Genomic DNA, 13,185 nt, shown 5'->3' with positions numbered 1-13,185 from the left:
AGCCCCTGCCCCCCTGGCCAATTGGAGACCCCTGGACTAGATGGACTCTGGTCTGATCCAGCAGGCTTGTTCTTATGTTCTTCTGTTCTTAGATGCAGAGCTCACCGTTTGTCATGAACTGCTGTTCTCTGGACCCTTCTCCTGAGTGCTGGTCCTCTTTCTGTAACGAACCAGTAAAGCCCAGACCCAAAGTAACCATTGAAGTTCTTTATTGAGCTGGCATTCTTAGTCAATCACAGGCAATGCGGGAACTGAGCCCCCCAGAACCAATGTCCGCTTTTACGGGCTCTATCCCAGTTCCCGCCAAAGCTAACGATAACAAATGCAGGTTCTCATCCCCTCCTCCTTGAGACAGTTTGGAGCTCAGTTCACACAGACAAACTATAGCAACAAGATAAGCTGCCCAATCGGGCGTACTGCCAACCTTTGCAGAGAATTCCTGCTCAAGGTTAAACAGCGAGCTTACACTTTCCTTTTCTTTCTAGATTGCCAACATCCTGGACAGTCATGCAGCTACCCTGAACCGGAAGTCAGAACGCGAGGTCTTCTTCATGAACACGCAGAGCATTGTGCAGCTAGTGCAGAGGTGGGTTCAGGTTCAGCAGTGGGCAGGAGGGGCCACTGTCCAAATGGCACGAGTTAGTCTCTCATCTGCAGTGAGGCTGAGAACGTGTTTTGCCCAGCTTGTGGTATTGTGAAAACTAGAGTTGGAGGACTGAATAATTGTTTCGAGTCATAAGCTCGACCCCCCAAAGTGCACCTTCACAAGGGAACATTGGTCAATACATCTGCAGAACAGAATTCGGACATAACCACAAAATCTAGGCGCATTATTTAGGCTTTTCAGGAATCGTTGCTTTTATGGAAAACTGAGGGTTTCCTGCAGTGGTGTAGGAGCAGCAGTGGCGTAGGAGGTTAAGAGCTCGTGTATCTAATCTGGAGGAACCGGCTTTGATTCCCAGCTCTGCCGCCTGAGCTGTGGAGGCTTCTCTGGGGAATTCAGATTAGCCTGTACACTCCCACACACGCCAGCTGGGTGACCTTGGGCTAGTCACAGCTTCTCGGAGCTCTCTCAGCCCCACCCACCTCACAGGGTGTTTGTTGTGAGGGGGGGGGAAGGGGCAAGGGAAGATTGTAAAGCCCCTTTGAGTCTCCTGCAGGAGAGAAAGGGGGGATATAAATCCAACCTCCTCCTCCTCCTCCTCCTCCTCCTCCTCCTCCTCCTCCTCCTACTCCTACTATGCTTCTTCCTCTTCCTCTTCCTCTTCCTCTTCTTCCTCTTCCTCTTCTTCCTCTTCCTCTACTACTACTACTACTACTTCTTCTTCTTCTTCTTCTTCTTCTTCTTCTTCTTCTTCTTCTTCTTCTTCTTCTTCTTCTTCTTCTTCTTCTTCTTCTTCTTCTTCTTCTTCTTCTTCTTCTTCTTCTTCTTCTTCTTCTTCTTCTTCTTCTTCTTCTTCTTCTTCTTCTTCTTCTTCTTCTTCTTCTTCTTCTTCTTCTTCTTCTTCTTCTTCTGTGGCACCCAAGAGGGTGGAATATAAGTTGGCTATTTTTGCTCTTCGTAAAATCTGGAAAATGAAGATCTGGGTGGGGTTACTTTGATCCCTTCTATCCCTGCCTTGTCATGACTGTTCTCAGGGGCAGAGCCGTAGTGAGGATTCGCCCGGAGCACTCATGTGCCCTGCACCCCGCCTCGCCCCCACATCGGCACGTGCTTGGTGCATCACGCACCCCCTGTCCCCTTGGCGCTATGCCACTGCTCAAGGATCAGTCACAGGAATTAGACCTGGGGTTATTCATGTTTTGCTCAACTTACTGTCATAGTACTTGCATTTTGGGGGTAGAGAATTTGGCAGGGGTGTATATATCTCTGTGTGTGCGCTTGCTTGTGTGCACATGCACTAATGCATAGATGTCAAACTTGCGGCCCTCCAGATGTTATGGACTACAGTTCCCATCATCCCCTGCCAGCATGATGCTGGCAGGGGATGATGGGAACTGTAGTCCATAACTTCTGGAGGGCCGATAGTTTGACACCTGTGCACTACAGCAAAAGAGTCTAGCATTGAGGACTGGTAGTTCCTCCAGTTTCACCAAGGGGTGTTGTTGTTACAGATATCGGAGTGGCATCCGAGGGCATATGAAAGCTGTGGTCATGGATTTGCTCCGGCAGTACCTGAAGGTGGAAACTCAGTTCCAACAAGGTGGGTCCCATGCCGTTCAGCATTTGAATTTTCGTCCTCGTGGAAGGTGGATATTTGCTAAGGTGTTTCAGACCAACTTAGTTTAGTTAGTGGGGTGGAGTATATATTTCAAAGCGAATGCCCCTGGTTTCCTGAAGTATTTTGGTTGAGAGATGGACCCACTCTGTAGTTTGCACACGAATCCCTGGGCCCTAGACTGGTATTGCCCCTTAATCGGGGTTTTATTATTGGAATTTGTTACGCTGAGTTCTAGTGATGCAATAAGAAATGTGACCACCAGATGGCAGATTATGCCATTGTAGATTATTTCCATTTTGCTGTGAGCCATTGAACCTAGTGGCTGTCACTAGAAAGGTCTTCCACAGCTAGGGGGCACATTAATTGGCAAACATCTCTCTTTCTCTCTCTTTCCCCTAAAAGGCAAATAGCTAATGTGAATAACTGGGATGGAAAACTGGAAAATGGGTAGAGATACCTGTTGGGGGATGAACTTGCAGTTTCTAAGTGTTACGTCTGTTTGCCCTTCGCTACTTTAATTACTTTAATTTATTAATTTAAGCTGTATATTGGTTTGTACTGTGTAATCTGCAGTGCCATAGAAAGGGAAAACAGTGCCCGGGGCAAAATGGCAGCTGCCCCCTCCCCATGCCACCACTGTACCCCTGCCCAGTGGTGGGATCCAAAAATTTTAGTGACAGGTTCCCTCGCCAGCCCCCCCTCAGCAAAGGGGGCAGAGGCGTACCTAGGAAAACCTGAGCCCTGGGCAAAACCTGAGTTGGATCCCCCCCCCCCATGGACAGCCACCCCACCATGACCCCAAATATTTTTCTTGCACCAGGTCATTTCTAAATCATCATCACATTATAGAAAATGCCCCAACTCACAAATCTGAACACAGCAATGGTGAAACATGCAGGTTCTTTGATAGAGACTGCCATTGAACCTAGTGGCTGTCACTAGAAAGGTCTTCCACATCTGGAGAGCCGCAGGTTGCAGACCCCTGCTTTACAACATATGAGGCCATCCAACCCAGGACTGCCTCGCCTCACTGGAAAGGACTCTCCAGGATCTTGGGCAAAGATTTTCCCCAGCGTCCGGTTACTTGAGAGTTTTTAAATTGCAGATGTGGGGTTTTGACCCTGCGACCTTGTGCATGCAGAGCCCGTAATGTATTGCTGAGCTGCACTCCCCCACCCCACCCCCATAACTCAAGGTCTAACCCCCCCCCCCGCCGCAAAAAAAAACCCCAGATCGATTCTAGTTGCAAATGGGCAACTAATATATTTATGGCAGAAAAATATGCTATAAAGTGGTGGCGAACCTTTGGCACTCCAGATGTTATGGACTACAATTCCCATCAGCCCCTGCCACATGGCCAATTGGCCATTGCTGTGCAGACTGAAGCTGATGGGAAATTGGTGTTCAGTTACATCTGGAAGGTAGTCAAAGGATTCCACCACCACGGTAATGGGATCTTCTATTAAGGAAAAAAATGTCTTTTAAGAGCAGCAGTGCTTAGTAGGAGGTTAAGGAAACTCATGTATCCTAATCTGGAGGAGAACCGTGTTTGATTTCCCTCGCTCTTCGCAGCCTGAGCTGTGGGGGGGGGGGGAGGGAAAACTTATCTGAGGGACTTCTCGGATTAGCCTGGGCACTCCCAACACATGCCAGCTGGGTGACCTTGGGCTAGTCCCACAGCTTCTCGGAGCTCTCTGTTTCAGCCCACCACCTACCTCACAGGGGACTAATTGTCAGCCTTTGGAGGTCTCCTGCAGGAGAGAAAGGGGGGATATAAATCCAAACTCCTCCTCCTCCTCCTCCTCCTCCTCCTCCTCCTCTTCTTGTTCTTCTTGTTCTTGTTCTTCTTGTTTTTCTTGTTCTTCTTGTTCTTGTTCTTCTTCTTCTTTAATCCAAGTGCATTGCTTAATGGTGTCTCATCCTGTTGATTACACTGACTTATGCTGTGTCATCTGGTTTGATTCTCAGTGGGAAAGGCGGACTGTAAATAAATGAATAGCCCTGGAATTCAATCTCTCCACACACCCCCACCCCCACCTCGGGTTCTGAGTCTTCCAGCGCTGTCTTTGACCACTGGGGGGCAGAAATGCACTGCTAAATGTGAAATTCTAAATTTGCACAGAAAACGCTGCCTCCTCGCTTTCCTGTCTGCTTTTTGAGAATTGGGAGATTAATTTCCACTCTAGATCAGTGTGGTGGATGATCTTGTGATGGAAAATGCAGCATGCTGGCCCTCCTTAGGGGCCCTGACAGATAGACGCCCTACACTTTAATATTAAGCCTGGCAAGGAAGGTAGGTGGGTTGTTTTCAAACTCACTCCCCCCAGAGGTGGGATCCAGCAAGTTCTCACAGGTTCCCGAGAGTAGGTTACTAATTATTTGTGTGTGCCGAGAGGGGGTTACTAATGGGTGATTTTGCCACGTGATTTTTGCCTTAGTTACGCCCCTCCTCTCAGGAGTAGCGTGCAGAACTTGAAGCAGTCTAGCAGGAGGTGAACTGGCGTGCGTGGCAGCCTGCGCCTGCGTGCATTCGTTTCCCGCCCAAGGACCGGCGCAGCGGCTGCGTCCTTGCCACAGCCCCGCCCAGGAATGCCCCACCCCCGGAACGCCCGGCCACGCCCCCGTCGTGCCCCGCCCAGCCCCATTGGCGCTACACCAAAGTTTGAATTCCATCACCATGGGAACCTGTTACTAAAATTTTTGGATCCCACCACTGCCTCCCCCCATCACTTTTCCCACAAACATTTGCATTCTGAGGAGCCCTATGTGTTGTAGAAGGTTCCGGGGCATGTTTTAGGGGGTGTGGTCAGTTTTCAGGGATTCCCAGATAGGTTCTCTTGGTTTTCTTGTTGCATAAGAACTTTGTGCATGCCCAACTAAGCTCTCGTCTCTCCCTCTAACTGCCCGTTGCCGGGGAAAGATGGGTATGGAATGATTGAATCAATACATGTCTTGCATTGTCGAAGGCTTTCACGGCCGGAATCACTTGGGTGCTGTGTGGTTTCCGGGCTGAATGGCCGTGTTCTAGCAGCATTCTCTCCTGACGTTTCGCCTGCATCTGTGGCTGGCATCTTCAGAGGATCTGATGTTGGGAAAGCAAGCTTGATGCAGGCGAAACGTCAGGAGAGAATGCTGCTAGAACACGGCCATACAGCCCGGAAACCACACAGCACCCAAGTGATTCCGGCCGTGAAAGCCTTCGACAATACAGTTGTTAAATTATTTGAATCCCACCATCTTCCCCAGGTCAAACTTGAAAATGACCCCCGCAGGGTTTTTGTTTGTTTATTTTTTTGCACCCTGTTCCCCGTCACCAGCTCCGCCTGCACATCTGCTTGCTCGGGGCCGGGGAGCAAAGCTAGAGGCCTTTGTTGCAGCCGGTGCGACTCAGAGGGTCAATTACAGCCAGCCGCACTCAGGAGACACCCTGTGCCGTAAGCCCTGGGAGTGGCTTCCTTATCGCCGTTCTGGCTTTCCACGCGGCTGGTTATTCTGAAAAGATCCTCCATTTGCCGTCTTGGTGTGTTGCGTATGATCCCCAAAATGCCGTTCCTGACGGGTTGAGGGCTCATCCGTACGAAATTGCACAAAAGAGGAGGAATGGCAATTTACCCAAAACTATCTCTCTCAAAAGGGATAGTAGCTGGAATATCAAGCCCTCTTGTGCTCGGCGACTAAAGCATGTTGCAGATGAAAGGGGCCAAAAGTTGGCTGTGTTTGTGACGTTGCTGTCAGGCTCGGCGTGTTGTCAACAGTTCTTTGCTGTGTCTTGCCTTCCCTTTTGGTGTGGAAGTATGGTGGCCGGTGCTTGGCCAGTTGGGAAGGAAAACACCTTGTTTAATGTATTGTCGAAGGCTTTCGCGGCCAGATTCAACTGGTTGCTGTGGGTTTTCCGGGCTGTGTGGCCGTGGTCTGGTGGATCTTGTTCCTAACGTTTCACCTGCATCTGTGGCCTGCATCTTCAGAGGTGTATCGCAGAGGGAAGTCTGTTACACACTGTGTCCAGGAACAAGATCTACCAGACCATGGCCACACAGCCTGGAAAACCCACAACACTTTGGTTCTGGGGGGTTTCCCGGGCTGTGTGGCCGTGGTCGGTTGGATCTTGTTCCTAATGTTTCACCTGCATCTGTGGCCGGCATCTTCAGAGGTGTATCGCAGAGGGAAGTCTGTTACACACTGTGTCCAGGAACAAGATCTACTAGACCATGGCCACACAGCCCGGAAAACCCACCAGAACCAGTTGAATCTGGCCGTGAAAGCCTTCCACAAATCTAGAAGACAGTGTTATGGACACAAAGTGATGCATACAATAAAAAATCGCAAGAGAATCCCTTCAGAAAACAAACCTTTTGAACTATCCCAATTGCCGTGCCTTTCCCTCAGTTAAACCCTGAATCATTTCTGACATCTGTGGGGACGGGGAGAAATCTTGCCCTGCCACTCATTCACTGTATGATGTCACATTATCCTGTCTCTTAAATTCTGTCTCTGCTTCTGGATTCCCCAGCTGTAAAATGGGCATAGCACCAGCCCAATGGCTGCAAAGGCTGTTCTCTCTCTTATGCATTCATACATGTGAGTTTGTGTGAACTGCTTTGGATGGCAATGAGGAGGAGGGAGGTCACAGTCCATCGGTTATGGTAGGGGTGGCCAGGCTATGGTGCTCCAGATGTTCATGGACTTCAATTCCCATCAGCCCCTGCCAGCATGGCCAATGGGCCATGCTGGCAGGGGCTGATGTGAATTGTAGTCCATGAACATCTGGAGCATCATAGCTTGGCCACCCCTTATTTACAGAATACCTTTGATTTCTCTTGTTCTGTTTTCTTTTTGCTGATGCTTGAGAGCTTTTTTGGGGGGAGGGAATGTAAGGCAAAAACAAAACCTTTTGACTTGTTTAATGAAAGAAACTGCTTTTCAGAAATTTAGACTTGTCCACTTGCTTTTTGTGGATCACGGGCACAAATACGAGGGAAACCTACCCACTGTTTGTTTGAAAAGACCCCGTACCATGTTTTGATGTTGGAGGTCTTCCTTAATGGTCCTATGAGATTATAAGAGAACATGTACATCATAATGGAGTTGCTGGGCTGGATCCTCTGGATCTGTTCTGAAAATGGTGACTTCGTCCCCAATCCCAGAGTTCTCTTGTGTTAACTCTTTGCGGAACAAAATTGTGGGATCCAACTTCCTGATTCCTGTTATTTTACATAATGCATTTCAGAATGTACACACAGCCAGGAATCTTTTATATTGAGTATCCATAAAAGTCATTAAAAAAAAACCAAAAAACTATTTTGTGATTCAAATTTTGTTCTTTTGAGAAAAGCTTAAGAGAAATGTAACGGGCAATATGTATGTGAGGGCAGTAACCACATCTCTTCAAAATGTATTCAGTGTGTTTTATGTTACAGAATCGCCAGCTCCATTCTTGTCCTGTGGTCCTGATCCAGATTATAGTCATACTGAAGATCTGTTTTAGTATAGTACAGTGGTGGCGAACCTATGGCACGGGTGCCGGAGGTGGCACTCAGAGCCCTCTCTGTGGGCACGCGCAACCCCCCCCCCCCCCCACATCTAGGCTAGCCTGAGCCGCTGGGCTCGATTATTAGCATTAAACCTAAGACCTAGTTTTCGGGAAGCAGTGTAGGTCACCCAATTAAGTGCTGTTAAACCCCTCTGATTTTCATGCGAAGAACTAAAGCGCGATCCTTTACCTGGGAGTTAACTTGGTTGCTGGCAATGGGGCTTGCTTCTGAGTAAACCCTCCTAGGGTCATGATTCACCCATTGGAAGAGTTACACAGTTGCTTCAAAGCAAAGCCACCGACTACCACCAAGCTTACTCCTGAGTAACACATGCCTCTGAGCCAACCGTTTTTTCCTAAACGAAAACCTCAGTATTCAGGTTAAATTGCCAGGTTGGTGCTTTGTGATTAATAAGTGGGTTTTGGGTTGCAATTTGGGCACTCGGCCTCGAAAAGGTTCGCCATCACTGGTATAGTAAAATGTGAGCAAATTGCAGTCACGTTATCTCGTTGATATCAACGGGACTTCAGCGTGACTTTCTCTGGCTGAGGTTCTTGTATCCTTGGAGAAGACCTTTAGGGTTCCAAATGTCATGGGTCATTTTAAAGAAGTTAAACATCTTTCTATAACACCTTTTGGGGATCTGCTCCCTCTTCTTTTCGGTATTAAGTAGGCGAAGAGCTTTCGTTCCTGAAATAGCAGTGATGCCGCCTTAAATTATGTCTTGGAACCGCGAGGCTAACGCAGATACAATTTTTTTTGGCTTCCATCAACATAACCTGCTCTGGCTTGAATATCATTTGTGATTTTGATGCTTGTTTAAAAAAATTGTTTTAATGATGGCTTTTGCTAACCAATCTAAAACTGTGGTTGTTTAATTACAGAGGGAACATACCCACGCTCAACAGGTACAGTAAACTATCCAATTTTTAGATCTGAAAAATAAAAAAAGTTAGTTCTTTAGACAGATGTAGATTTAACTCTTTGCTCTTCCTAGTTTGGTTTAACCATTTAACGTATATTTTGTGTTTGGGGAAAAAATCCTTTTTCTCATCTGGAACTGTACTGTGTGCCTTTCTTTCTCCTCTCGTTAAGTGTTGGTTTTTAATTTTTTTTTCTCCTTTACTCTGTTTCCTGCTTCCCTCGCCTTCCATGTGCACGCGTTTACACCCGAGAAGCTACCAAACTAACCTAACGTGCTCACGGACTTGGCTTCCTGGCTTTGCTAAATAATCCTTTTGAGTCATTACCTTTTATTGCATGTCAAAACCGGGCAGCTGGGATGTGCGACCCCAAAGATGAAAAGGGAAATCGCCTCTTTTACACAGAACGGCGATCACACTTATTGGGAGACTTTTGCGCAGGGCATTTGCCCCGTGTGTGAAAAATGTAATGACTGGAAGGGGTTCTTGAAACTAAAAGAATTGAAGAGCGGATCTGTTCCCTTTCGCTCATTGGTTTTTGACATCTTCCCCTTTCAAGATTCCCAGAGGAGTAAGGATTTTGTTTTGAGTCATGCATCTGCGGGTAATCACTCAAAGTTGCTTTACAGCCAGTGATGCTATTGGTCCATCTAGCGCAGGGGTCCCCAAACTACGGCCCGGGGGCCAAATCAGGCCCCCGGAAGACAATTATCCGGCCCGCTGGGCAGAAGCGGATCTCCCCCTTCTCTATCTCCTTTTCCCCAGGTTAAAAACAGCATTAAGCGCGGACGACTCGCTGCTCATTCCAAGCGGCCGGAGGGGACCGTACCAATGCGGCAAAGGGGGGAGAGAGAAAGGCGGCGGAGCTTCAGGGCGGGATTGGAAGGGGACCGCGGGGGTGGGGGACTCGGCCAGGGGCGGGTCGAGGGCGGATGGATGGCGCCCCCCCCCCCCGCGGGCGGCACTTGGTCCGGCCCCCGGCTGGGCTCTGGCCATGCGTGAACTGGCCCCCTGTTTAAAAAGTTTGGGGACCCCTGATCTAGCGCTTCATAACTGTCTGCTCTAACTACTGGACGTTCTCCTTCTCTCGGGCAGTTGCTCTGATGCTTGAGAAGCAGCTCTTTAAGGCCTGAAGCAGAGAGGGGGGGGTCACCCGCAACTCCCCCCCCACCTTAAAGTTTTCAATCGGAGACCCACAAAGGATCGAACGTGGTTGTGTACTGGAATATGCGTTCTATCTGTGAGCCACATTATATCTTTAGCTGGATTCAAATTCAGTTGCATCCCGGAGACCAACAAAATTTGGGGTGGTGGTGGTGGTATAAGCTTACTCCCCCCCAAATCATGTTTGTCTGTAAGGTGCTGTTGGACTCAAATCTGGCTGTTTTACAGCGGACCAACTCGGCTACGCTCTGAAACTATTCCCGCTTGAGTTGTTTCCCCTGCTTGAGGTAGACGCAGGCAAGAGAGAAATGGGAGGAGCTTGGGTTGACTCAAGGCCACGCCAACCACATTCACAGGCTCAAGGGGCCCCAGTGTTTATGGGCAAGGAGATATTTATAGCCTCACCTGTGAAAGTGACCTTGGGTGTGCTAAGCAGGGACAGTCGGCTGCTGTTCTGACATCTGTAAGTGATACTTCTGATTTTGCCGGTGTTTTAACCCTCCTGTTCAAGCAGCTGATGGAGTGGGTGTTTGAAATTACCTGCATTAGCAAAGGCCTCCTTTTCTCCTTTTTCTCTTCTCCCTTCCATCCCTCCTGCTTTATAAATTAAGGTGACCAGATTGTCACCTTTGTAAGCCGGGACCCGGGCGGACGGGTGGGCGGCTGCGCGCGCAGCTGCAGGAGCGCACTGCCTTCTGGGGCGCTCCCATTTCCCGCCCTGTCACAGGGCAGGAAACGGGAGCACCCCAGAAGGCAGTGCGCTCTTGTGGCCGTGTGCGTGGGAGGCTGTGCGGCAGCCTTCCAAAAATCGGGACAGTTCAAAAAACCCGCGGGACAAATTGTTTTAAGGCGGGACTGTCCCGCCAAAAGCGGGACGTCTGGTCACCATATTATAAATGCCCACAAATCCTGATGGTCTTTTAAAGAGGGTGGAATATTTGCTCCTTTTTTTTCACCTGTGCGAATTTTACATTGCAATGTTGTAAACTTGACTAGGGCAAGACAAGCATTTGCAGGTTTTTGAAGTCTTTAACATGGCAATTCGTGGACCTTTATGAATCATGTAGCCACGTTTTGTTTGAGTCCGACTGCAGTGTTGTGCCTCAGTCCAAGGACCCAAGCCCTCATTAAATTATATGACGGTGTCCTGAGTTTCCCATGCGCCTGGCTTCTAGGCAGTGAAGAGGGGCTGGAGCCCAACTCGCAAGCAAGCCACACTTACTTGCGAGTAAGCGGGGCTCCCGGGTGGGGGGGGGGGCGCCAGAGAGGTTTTTGTCTCCGGCCGCCATTTGGCCCCGGTACGCCTCTGTGACCCCTGCTGTTGGGCTGAGTCCCTCCTCCTATCCTTTGTCGCTGCCCTTCTGATCGGAACTTGAAGTTGAAGACCATCGCCAGTTCGCCATAATGAGCATGGAATCAATTCTCACTGCTGAGTCTGACTAGCTTCCTTAGATCTCCTGGGCTGCGTTCTTCTGTTTCCATTCTTCATTACTTCCCAACATATCTTAAGACAGTGGTGGCAAACCTTTGGCACTCCAGATGTTATGGACTACAATTCCCATCAGCCCCTTCCAGCATGGCCAATTGGCCATGCTGGAAGGGGCTGATGGGAATTGTAGTCCATAACATCTGGAGTGCCAAAGGTTCGCCACCACGGTCTTAAGACAAAGGACTGTTTGTCTTTGGCCTGACATAACCTTCTGTGTTTCTTAAACGCCATCGTTTAAAGCCAGTGGAAGCATGGCTGTTGGTTTAAAACTATGCGAATCCTTTCGTTCTGCCCTGTGCTTGGGATGCTAAATGGGATTTGTGGGCCGCCTTCGTGTATCCGTTCTGTCTTTCTGCACCAGCAAGTGAAAATGAGCCCTCTCTGTTTATGGAACGAATTAAGTTACATTCCCAAGCAAGGGCTTCAAAATACCATCTCACACCGAAAATGTCAGCCTTGCTTCTAGTACAGGGGTCTGCAACCTGTGGCTCTCCAGATGTTCGTGGACTACAAACCCCATCACCCATGCTGGCAGGGACATGGCCATGCTGGCAGGGGCTGATGGGAATTGTAGTCCATAAACATCTGGAGAGCCACAGGTTGCAGACCCCTGATTTAGCCTAAGCATGGAATCAAATCTTTGAGATGACTCATCAGGCCCCTTCCGCACAGGCAGAATAATGCACTTTCAATCCACTTTCAATGCACTTTGCAGCTGGATTTTACTGTGCGGAATAGCAAACTCTACTTGCAAACAGTTCTGAAAGTGGATTGCAAGTCGCGTTATTCTGCATGTGCGGAAGGGGCCTCAGTGCCCTTTTGCTGTTCTGGCTGCAAGAGGCTGCCGCAGCGACCTCTCTGGAACTTGGCTCAAGTTAACCATGGCAAAGGGTCGTGGAAAGTTGTGCACCTCGAGTCCCGTGCAGTTGACCTATTCCATTGGCTTCAATGCTAGTTAGTCACGTCTGATTTTGTGTGGATTGGGGCCAGTAGGAATGTAAGCAGTCTTAACCATACGCACGGTTGGCTCTCAGGCTTACGGCTGTTAAGGAGAAGATCCTTAAATTATCCATTCCATGTTCAAATTCTGCAGAAGTGAAAAACCTACCAAGGCAGGTATCTATTTATATCTGCATATATGCGAATGAATTGCGTTAAATGTGGCTTTGTAGAAAAGCAGCGCGTATATTTATTTATCAATATGTTTCAACCCCAAAGCCTCAAATTGGATTCTGAAGGCATGAGCAAAATGTGGAATCTTGAAATGTGTACATATTTATGTCTCTGAACAACTGGTATTTTAATTTGAGAAGTCTGTCACACAGTGTCATTTTTTTTCATAAAACGACAGGGTGTTTTCAGTTCTTTTTCAAAAAGAAATTCCTACAGTGTTTATCTGCCTTTAATTTAAAAAGAGAGAGAGAGAGAGAGAGAGAGAGAGAGAGATCTCAATGCAGAGCAAATCAGCCGTGTTTGGATAAGAAACAAGAATAGACTGTGCTACCCAAGCATTCGTGAAAAAGATGACAGCAACGGGATCTGCTTCGTAGCTCCATGTGATTTTAGCGTATACACTGGAGCTCTGTACATAACACTGAGGACAAAGAAAATCCTCTGCCTGCTTGAAGCTCCGCAGACTCCTCAGTATCTACATGCACAAACTGGATCCCAGCAACCATATATTGTCTGCCTTGGATAGGCCCGTACGAGCCATTTCCGCAGGTTTCCAAAAGCAAATTAGATTTGAGTCCGGTAGCGCCTTGGAGACGAACAGGATTTTTGAGATGTAAACTTGAGAGTCAAAACTCCCTTTGTCAGGATTTGAATCCAGCTGTTCTGCTGCAGACGAACACAGC

General features: G+C 48.4%; 1 protein-coding gene across 1 annotated transcript in view; it reads left to right on the top strand.

Moving 5' to 3' along the window:
- The window catches only part of ACACA (acetyl-CoA carboxylase alpha), a 246,860-nt gene that overhangs the window by 60,815 nt on the left and 172,860 nt on the right, over window positions 1-13,185 (top strand). Inside the window, 3 exon segments of the mRNA XM_048482780.1 lie at window positions 486-586; window positions 2,116-2,250; window positions 8,638-8,661. Coding sequence (XP_048338737.1) covers window positions 486-586; window positions 2,116-2,250; window positions 8,638-8,661 — 260 coding nt within the window.

Source organism: Sphaerodactylus townsendi, unplaced genomic scaffold (assembly GCF_021028975.2).
Source record: "Sphaerodactylus townsendi isolate TG3544 unplaced genomic scaffold, MPM_Stown_v2.3 scaffold_22, whole genome shotgun sequence".
Taxonomy (NCBI): Eukaryota; Metazoa; Chordata; class Lepidosauria; order Squamata; family Sphaerodactylidae; genus Sphaerodactylus; species Sphaerodactylus townsendi.
This window is presented reverse-complemented; position numbering and strand designations above follow the sequence as displayed.